The sequence below is a fragment of the Pundamilia nyererei genome, unplaced genomic scaffold (genome assembly GCF_000239375.1).
Source record: "Pundamilia nyererei isolate P.nyererei 1_Seehausen unplaced genomic scaffold, PunNye1.0 scaffold00007, whole genome shotgun sequence".
Lineage (NCBI taxonomy): Eukaryota > Metazoa > Chordata > Actinopteri > Cichliformes > Cichlidae > Pundamilia > Pundamilia nyererei.
In genome coordinates this window covers 4161985-4172005 of record NW_005187408.1, presented here as the reverse complement: position 1 = coordinate 4172005, position 10021 = coordinate 4161985, and the positions used below count along the sequence as shown (strand labels likewise).

The 10021-nt window shown below is 41.6% G+C and overlaps 1 protein-coding gene across 1 annotated transcript; it reads right to left on the bottom strand.

The window, feature by feature from the left end:
• Positions 1 to 1977: 1977 nt before the first annotated feature.
• On the bottom strand, positions 1978 to 9528 carry tram1 (translocation associated membrane protein 1). The gene is made up of 11 exons (XM_005722583.1): positions 9219 to 9528; positions 6899 to 6962; positions 5933 to 6054; positions 5735 to 5851; positions 5591 to 5649; positions 5424 to 5508; positions 5162 to 5232; positions 4894 to 4998; positions 4678 to 4821; positions 4086 to 4237; positions 1978 to 3506 (listed from the first exon to the last, which is right to left on the bottom strand). The coding sequence occupies exons 1-11, from the start codon at positions 9339 to 9341 to the stop codon at positions 3436 to 3438; spliced, it is 1113 nt and encodes a 370-aa protein (XP_005722640.1). The 5' UTR covers positions 9342 to 9528; the 3' UTR covers positions 1978 to 3435.
• Positions 9529 to 10021: the final 493 nt, after the last annotated feature.

The window sequence follows — 10021 nt, the reverse complement described above, 5'->3', positions numbered from 1 at the left end:
AAGACTGCATCAGTTACAGTAGGGATAAACACATTGCTTTTCGTTACCTGTGCATGAAACTACAAACCAAAAAGGCTGGCATGTGGTTTTAACTGTATGAAGAGCATTGGATGTATAGCTTGAAACTGGCTGTTTGAGTGGTAAAATAAGTCATTCCTGTCTTGTATTCAGTTGTAGATTAATTTACACCTTTTTTTATTATATAGGTTTTGAGGGGTCTCATGTTGTCCATAATTTTCTGTCATATAACTAGTTGTTGTCAGAAGCTGACATCCACTCGTGATGGGCATGAACATTATAGTAGTTATGGGCTTTTAATGATTTCTTTGAGGCCAAGACCTATTAACTTCCCGTTAGTGATCGTGATTGACTATAACAGGTTAATTCTCTTTGCCAGCACAAAAATTAATTTGTTTGACAGAAGTTGTTGGATTGATCAATACTCCGAACAATAGGAACGTCCAGTTGCCTCAGTGAACATCCAAGCAGGAAAATTGTAGCTTTATTTTTGGCTCAAACAACTGTACATAAATACAAGTTATTTGGACATACCAATGCCATGGTCTGTAGGAAGACCCAAATTATCACCCTCAGATAAGAGGAAATTGTTCATGATGTTCAGGAACAATCACCACCATGAACCACCAAGGGCCAAATTTGCCATGAACTGGAAACTGCTAGAATACCAGTGCCGCTATCCATTGGTGAATCAAGTTTTACATTAAAATGGGCTAAAAGGGAGCTGACCAAGAAAGAAGCCTGTGCTCCAAAATCAGCACCTTCAAGCTTGACTTAAATTTGCAAGTCTACCAAATGTTTTATGGCCATACAAGATAAAGATTGAGTTATTTTGCCACAATGACAAGAGGTACATTTGGAGTAGTAAAGGTGACGCTTTCAAACCCTAAGAACACTGTACCAACTGTCAGGCACAGTGGTGATAACATCGTGCTCTGGGTCTGGTTTGGTACAAGTGGTAGTGGTACATCGAACAAAGTGGATGGAATAATGAAGAAGGGGGACTACCTCCCAATTCTTCTAATTTACCTCAAGTCAAAAGCTAGATGTTTGAAAAATGGACACAGCTGGGTATTCCAACAGGACAATGATCCAACAGCACACATCAAAAGTTGTTCTGGAACGAATAAAGCAGGCTAACATTGTACTTCTACAACGACCTTCCCAAACCCTGACCTCAACCCTATTGAAAGTTTGTGGGCTATGCTTCAAAGTCTGGTCTGTACCAGGAAACCAACCAATTGAAATAAATGCTACCAATTGTGCCAAGAAGAGCGGTCAAATATCCAGCCAGAATTATGCCAGAAGCTTGTGATGGCTACTAAAAGTATATGGTTGTGGTCCAACTTGCTAAAAGACACTTAACCAAAAATTAGTGTGGCTGTATGTAAATATACTTTTGACAATGCGGATTAGAGAAAATCCAAAATAAATTTTAACTTGTGCACCCAGTTCTTGTGTGTTTTTTTGTTTTGTTTTTTGAAGCCACTAAAGATTTATGTCGGTGAATTGTCCAATCCTGGGAAAACAAACCAAAAACATTTAAAAGAAATCATTAAAATCCCCAAATTACCATGAAATTCACACCCATAGTGAGTGGATGTCATCTTCTTACCACAACTGCACATACCTACGTGACAGAAAATCACGACAAACACAAAGCCCCCTTTTAACTTGTATAGTGAAACAATTAGAGATCTTAATTTCGGCGTCTAAAATAAAAGCTTCATACAGTGTTGAGGCATAATTCGACGTAACACTGCCCCCTTCGCATTAAATATCAGTGAAATGAACTATTCTTGATTTTTCACTCCAGGTTCCCAGCAGGTGTAAGAAGTGATTGCATTCAAACGTTAAATACCAGGCTTCATCTGAGTGATCTCAACTGTGTGCCTCTTTCTTCAAATAAAAACTAAAATGTGTACACGGATAATAATACACAAGTCACAACTCTGAGAATTTGTTTTCAATACATTTTATTCCTTTATCAAGATAACCCCTCAGGACAGGTTCAGAAATCCACATGCAGCTTAAAGGCAACCACTGCATACCCAACGGGTTAATCTTTTGGAACAGGCCGGTGTTAACTGGGAAACTACTTGAAAACGTATTTGATTGCTCTCTGTAGCTTTGCAAATTTATCTTATGGCATGTAAATAAAAGGCATATCAACCAGGCTCATATGGCACAGTCAATAGTAGGGTAAAGGGAGGGGAGGGGGGTGTTAAAAGCTAAATAAAACATAGTTATGTTTCATTCTCGGTCCATGCTTTTACAACAAGTCATTCATGTGAACATTTTTCAAGCAGGCCATACAAACACAGGGAAACAATTCCACTTAAACAGCAAATGAGGCAGGATCATACAAGACAGCGATTCAAACTCACTAAACCGACATATTGCCTGATTAAGTCTTTTCCGTCTCTCTTAGAAAGTCATCTCATCCAAAGCTAAAACACAAGGCGTGTTTATTTCTTAGAACTATAGATACAAACGCAACAGTTCATGATCTCAGTACAAAGCTGTTCTGAACTCTGACACTTAATGCTACATCAGGTTACTTTGCTGGCAGTTTTGCACAATACTGAACCGTGAATCTACTTACATTATTACACAAAGATGTCTCCTGTTTTCCTCGAATGCTTTTTGCACACTCACCCTTATTCTTATTCATAAGGGGACTTTAAAATTCTCCATATTCTACCTTACGTTCCATCTATAGGTGTCCGCTGAAGAACGAAATGGAGAAAACACTGAGTTTGAGTCGATTTGTGACCCCAGTCTTAATCTGAAAGACAAAGATAAGATTTTGTTTCCTTTTCGCATCCCTCACTTAGGGGAAAACAAGAGACATTACAGGGAAATTCACATATAGTGTCTGCAAAATCCCCCCACAGAGGGGCAGGAGTCGGTGGCAAAGAAAAGGAGCAGAGCGAGCGGTTATAAATAAAAGGAGACGAAAAAAAAACAGAAGAGACGAGTTGAAATACACAGTATTTAGAAAAAGCATGAAAAGATAAAATGGGAGAAACATTAAAACACTGCAGTGATCATTCCTGAAATTTTAAAATTACACTCTGTACAAAAAACGCTCCGTATCAATAGGCACTTCTTAAATAAAGGTCTTTTTTTTTTTTTTTTTTTTTTTCATAGTTTATTTTCTTAATTGGTTTTCTTTTCATTCACAATCGCACAGCAGGGCAAAGATTCAGAAATGACGGTGTGCTGGATGAGAAGCGAAGCTGCATTCTGGTCCTTGAAGTCCAGCTGGGAGGTCAGTCGTGTGTGGGAGCTGAAGATGCGTGTCGTAGATCAAGGAGCCGGAGGATCTGCTGGGCCGGACGTGAGGAAGGGACAGAGAGTGAGAGGAGAGTTCTCTGAGGTGGGGAGGCGATGGAAAGGGCTGAGAGGAATGTTTTATGAGGATTTCTCTTTTCTGGCTCTTGGTGAATCAGCTTGGTGAGAGTTAACTCCATTTACTCCGTTGGCTAAAAAAAAGAAAAAAGAAAAAAAGGAGAGATCAAAAATGTGAAAGAGCAGACAAGCCTTTAAGTTATGTACGGTTTTGTCATTTGAAAAACTGAAAAATAAAAGACATTTAATTGTGCATTTTAAAGAACGACTGTGGTGATCCCACTGTGTGAATGAGAGCTGTATTCAAATAGTGCTTTTCTACTCTGAGCACTCAGGGCAGTTTTCCACTACAATTCCTTTTATCGTACATAAACACTGCCCACGCTATTTTACTACAGAACAGTTTCATAGTCCAAGCTGAGCTGAATGCAAGCACCTATGATGATGGCACTGGAAGTGAGTGGTAGAAGGGTAGGTGGAGTTGGAGATGAGGACTAATTTGCATATGCACCACAAAGTCGAACATACTCCAAGAAAGAAAGGTGTAGAGTTACATCCAAGCCAGTCTAGGGCATGAAAGGATTATTTACACTAAAAAAATAGCTAGATATTATGCTTTAAATATGGAAAGTTGTAAGCTTAATTAATCCTGGGAGAGGAACCTCCAGCCATGTTTTTGCAAATAGGGAGCTAATTCATGCTCGTGCTCTCACCTTTGTCTTTCTTTGATTTGCTCTTGGAAGGAGCTTGTTTCTTTTTCAAGGTCTGAGCTTGGGCATGCTCTCTCCACCGGCGCAGCTGAAAGTTGATAAATTTCCACATCATAAAGGCCTGTGTGAGGCAGATGGCGGCCAGGACAGTTACCCTAGTAGAGAAAGAAATAAAAGCATCGCACTTTATCTTACGCACAAGACACTGGTAGAAACGGCACACAAAAACAAAGTAGGAAGTGTTTAATCTGCTTAGCACAAGACGCATTGTGGTTGCGCGTCATGCTCATTTATGGACGCAGGAGTGCACTTCCTGTTGTATGACGATGTTCTTGCTGTAGGTTTATTTTAGCTCTATACAACATGCTCTTAAAGGTCTACAAAGAAGGCCTCACGTCTCCACTGTGAGCGGTCTATGAGCGCTTCTTACAAATTTGCATTTGCCGCACATGAATTTTTAAAAAAAATATCAAGAAATTTAGCTTCGATCTCCACGAAATACACATTTTAAAAAAGGTTGTCCGAGCAAAAGAAATTAATTTTAGCTCCGTTTGCAGGTTCAGATATTTCAGTTTCTACTCTCAGAAACACTTACCGAACAAAAAGGACGTTAAAGTTTCCTGCGGCCCAATCGAAACCTTGGTTCTCAGCTGTGGAGAGGCCAAAGCCCACGGTGAGGACAGATAGGGACAGGGTGAGCAGCCGTCCGAGGACAAACAAGACCGCCCAAATGGTGAAACTGCAAAACAAGAGGACAAGTTTTAAGACTTTGCCCTCTTTCGATCTAAAACCTCCTAAATAGTGAACTCACCCCAGTTGCCTGTTCTCATTGCTGAAGTAGATCAGACGGGAAATGTGGAACAGAAGCTCGACAAAGTAATGACACACAAGGAGGACCAGACCCAGGCGGTTCAGGCTGTAACACACAAAGAAACATCTTTAGAGAGTTTTTCATTACAAATGACAGGAAAAAACCCCACAAGGACACCACAAACTTTCTCCTAAAGGGCAGTGTACAAACACAAGCCACACCAACTCACACACTTAATTAAAGGCTTTCTACAGTGGGCGCTTCTTACTTTAGAATGTAGGCGCCAGCGATGTGCACCAGGTACAGGGAGATGTACACAAGCTGGCGTGGAATATCCTCCTAAACAGTAAACACAAAGGGTGGGAGGCCAAACATGGTCAAAATATTTACAGCAGTGCGGCTCTGCACATGGTGATTTAAGCGAGAGGATGATGAGACTTTGAAACAATGCGGCTCGGCCGTGGAAGTCAAACAGGAAACTGCGTCGCATCGTCCCATCCCAAAGCGACTGGCTCCGCACGTCCTCTTACCTTCTTTGTCTTTTGGAAATACAGCTCCGGTAGAGCATGCAGCCAGTAGCCCAGCTGACAGATGTAGTAGAATTTCATCTGGAATCTGAAAGAAAGCGAGACATTACAAAAAGCTTAGAAACGTCCCAAAGGATTGATGAATTTCCACAATCAGCATCACAACTTACGGCATCAGTGTATGCGGATAACCCTCCCACAGGCTGACTGGATTGGACAGGAAGTTTTCCTAAGAACAAGCAAGCTTTTAAGTATGTTTTATGGGGCCAGGCATAAGCAAACAAAAACCAAAGGCAGCTGGCTATTGTACGTACAGAGAGCAGGATGCTTGTGCCCCAACCAAAGGAGAAGAGGTAGAAGGCGCTGAGCTGGCCGGACTCATTGAACTTGCTGTGTTTGGTTTTGGAGAAGTGCTTCTTCCTGTTGATTTTCTGCAAAGATGACCAGCAGTGAACAATACAGAACCGTTTCTAACAGAGATGACCTTAACTCCGTGTCTTTATCCCACTTACGTCCAGCACATACTCCTGGATAATGGCATGCATTATGATAGCCACCAGCATGTAGAAGAAGATAGTTGCCAAGTCCTTGATCCCGTGGTGGAAGTGGTTCACGGCAGTCTCCTCTGGTGCTTCTGCAGCACACAAAAGTCACGCAGAGTGAAAAATCAACACCCATCTGTGATTGATTCACATCCAAAATGTCAGGTGCGCTTTCCTGGAGTGAGATGTTTGGATTAGTGAGCCCCGGCTGTGCAGAATTACACCGCTTTGAAAACGCAAGAGACTGTATTTGAACTAATATACACGCTGAATCTCTTCTAGCTTTCTAAAATTACATTTATTTCCATGCACCCTTGAGCTCAGTGTCCATAAAAACAGATATAGCTGATACGTGAACACAGTTCCCAGCAAGTATTCTAGATGGACTGAGTGGTTTTGGTCATCATTTACAGAAACTCGCAAAGAAATTGATCCAAAAATACAGCAGCCATCATTGAAATTGTTTCAGAACACTCACTGCAGAGAGATTAGGACGCTGGATGCTATGTGGCTCATGAGATTCGAGCTGTAAATAAGTTACAGAATACGGCAAGGCGTCAGGTGCAGCAGATAAGAGCTGAATCACCGAGCTGGAAGCCTGCACACCACACACAGCACGAACAGGTCCTGCAGTGTCGGTATCTGAAGTCAGCTGGCAGAGATTCTGTTAACCTTGAAAGGAGCAGGACTCGGATTGTGAGGCCTATATTACACCTTAGCCCAAATTCGCCCGGCGCAACCTTGCCACAAGAGAACTTTATAAATCAGGCAGACTAAATTTAGCTCGGAAGCAGGGGGGGGGGGAAGAACCCTGAAATGGGTTTGTGCAGGGCTGCGTAAGTGCCACTTTAGAATCCAAATGAGAGGAATGCAGCAAGTAAAAGAAAGTACTGCACTGAAACATCTGTTCTCCCCACACACCACTGGTTAACCTACCATTTGTTGATATGGTGACGTTGTACTGGACAGTTATGAAGAAGACTGCAAACTTAGAGGTGACCTGCAGACAAAAGGCAGTCGTGTCAATCTCAGTCAGACAGCAATTGTACAAAATACAAGTTAAAATGCTTATTAAAAATTGAAATAATACATTTAGGATGTGTATGAATATAGTGGTAATATAACACACCTGCGTTAATGCTGTTATGTTTAACACAAACTTACCGATATTCAGTATTTTTATCTGTTTGCTTTCTCTGTTATGCTTTTCCCTATTCGGTCCAGGAAAGCAAACATATCATCACTATAAACACAACTTTTCTGCACAATAGACACAGTGGAAAAAAACACTTAGAGTTTATATTAGTAAAAGTCTTTTTATTAAGCTATACACCATATAGACAAAAGATTCTGGGCCTTATCTTTTAATCACTGAATGCTGTGGGGTTGTTTTGGGGGCCCCTGGGCCCTTTAGCCCCAGTGAATCTTAAATCTTACCGAGCCATTTTGGACAATTCTAGGTTTTTCCAGGTTTGTGGGAACAGTTTGGGGAGGAGTTTTTCTGTTCCAGGACAACTGTGTCCCCGTGTATAAAGCAAGGAAAACGGGTGGATGCGTTTGGTTAGGAAGAACTTGACTGTGCCACCTTGATCTAAAAAAACAAAAACAAAAACCTCTTTGAAAGAAAGACTTTGAGCGAGGGCCTCTCGTTCAGCACAACGCTCTTCTGGATAAAAGGGCAAAGATTTCCACAGACACACTCCAAACTCTTGTGGAAATCCTTCCTAGAAGAGCGAACGCTGTCGTAGCTGCAAAGGAAGGGGGGGTGGGGACCAACTCCATATTATGTAATACCTATGTACTTAGAATGGGATGTCATAAAAGCTCCTGCAGGTGCAGTGTGTAGGTGGCCAGATACTCGTGTCCATAGGAGTAAAAAGGCTTTTACTAATACAAGAAGTCAGAGTTTTTCCTTTGTGTCCCACTAATTTTGTGCAGTTATAGTTCTATTTATAGTGGAGATATTTGTTTTCCTGGCCTAAAGAGGGAAAACTATAACAGAAAGCAAAACAACAGGTACAAATACTTGACATTTCTATGCCTTCCAATTGTTTTACTTTCATTTTGCTTATGTATTTTTTGTATACAATATTTTTAGTCAGAAAATTTAAGAACACGAGATAATGCATGACACTAAATGTGAATTATGTAGAGCAACAAACTCCTTACCCTCACTGAAAGTAAAGATAACTTAATCAAGGCAGGCAGCTAATGAGATATCAGTTGGAAGTTGCATATTAGTCCTTCACAGCAAGACAACCCGGCTTGCAACAAATAAATATCTCAAAGCAAAGGAAAAAAAAGAGCTAAAGCTAAAGTAGCACAGATAAATCTAACAATTCCTGCAAATATCACGCTTTTCAACATCCACGCTGCCAACAGCACGTAGTTCCCAGGAGTTTTACTTTGGAAAGTACAAACAGGAAGCGGTTTTAATTATGGCCGGCTGGACACCAGCAGCGGTGGTGCTTTTTTTCCGCCTTGGATGAAACGCGCTTTGACATTAACGCACATTTGCTTCAAAGCAGAGCAGATTGAAGCGCGTTAAGACACTGCTGTGCTGTGTGACACGATCCCGTGTGTCAGCTTGCTGTGTCCGGTCACGTCTGAAGCGCTCTCCCAGCTCCGGTGACAACTTTGAGTGACGGAGAAAGCGGGTTTCGGTGATGACAGCGCTGTGTGAACCGCTGCGCGATTGCCACGTAACACATACAAACTAACCCAAGTCCAGAGTGTTGCCAAACACCGTAACCACTGAGCTCGATAAAGTGCTGCAATGCAAACTTGCCGCTTGATGGGAAATTTCTGCAAAACATATCGCAAAAAAATACTTTTGTTTTTGATTTTCTTTTTGCGTGCATTCTCGATCCGCGGGCCTTAGTGTCGATGATTTTTTTTTCTTAAATAGCTTGTCGAATTTTAGGTGGGAAAGCAGCCAGATGTGAGTGAAATAGTTCCCACGACGCTTTAAGAAAACCTCATATTTAGTCACTGTAAATAACATTACCCGAGAGCAGTTGAGTGAGGTTAGAACGCTCTGGAATGAAACGCAAACGCGAGGCCATCGTGATGGGGAAAAGTTTCGATTACGAGAGGAAGTAGTGTGAAGAATAGATCAGACAGCCATGTCAGTTCTCATGAGAACCGATTGGGAGTATTCGGCATTCATTCTAGCGATAATCCCCCTCACTTTTCCTGCCGAGCATCCCTCGAGTGATCCACAGTTTAAAATAAGCCATTCAACATGTGGACTCACCTCAAACATCAAGCCGAGGAGAAACACCATAGCAACACAGGAAACAATATCTGCATGGTTCTGGATGACAAACTCATGGCTCAGCACCGGCGGATTCTTGTTAGTCTTTTTTCGGATCCCCATGTCGACGCGATTCGTCCAACTTTTGCTTCACTGTAGCCGGGTTTTCTCCCTCCTCCTGCCTGATAGTAAGATATCCTTGTGCTCAAAGCTCCCTCCTGTTTCCTACATGCAGCGGGCCAGGCAGCAATTGAATGGCGTGTCACTCTTCCACTAGTGGGAGGGTCCACGGATAGAGCTGGTGCGCCTGACCAACGAGCCATCTTTACGCACAGGAGAGTAACAGCTGGGGCTCTCTGTCGCTGCCTAGAGGTTCGGAGTACAAGATGTAAGCTGAGTTTAGTGGCTGGAGAAAGCCTTCCCTTAAAATATTTTCTATCATATCAGCTGCTTAATTTACTCTAAAAATAACCTGGACCAAGCCACACCTTCATAAAGTAGATAGTGAGAATTAGTTTGCACTCTTATGTCATTTTGTTAAAGGATAGGGAAAAACACAATTTATGAGCAAATATACACTGGTCAAAAAAAAGAAAGAAAGAAAACTCAGTGGGTAGTGATGGGATTTCTCTTTTTAGAGAACCGGTGTTGTGCCAAAAAGTGATTGTCTGCCAAAAACTGATTTCCAGTGTTTCTGTGTATTTTTTCTGTGTAATATCTTTACGTATGTTCGTAAATAGACTTCGGTGAACAGGGTTTACAAAGGGGTTATATAGAGAATTAAAAAATTATCCGTTTTTCAA

What these genes read in the sequence shown, in the direction of transcription:
- tram1 (XM_005722583.1), bottom strand. Translation starts at nt 9,341, where the DNA reads ATGGGGATCCGAAAAAAGACTAACAAGAATCCGCCGGTGCTGAGCCAT. An exon ending in TCCTCGGCTTGATGTTTGAG is followed by an intron (nt 6,963 to 9,218) that starts GTGAGTCCACAT and finishes TTTTGTCTGCAG; the next exon opens with GTCACCTCTAAGTTTGCAGT. An exon ending in CGTCACCATATCAACAAATG is followed by an intron (nt 6,055 to 6,898) that starts GTAGGTTAACCA and finishes TGTGTGCTGCAG; the next exon opens with AAGCACCAGAGGAGACTGCC.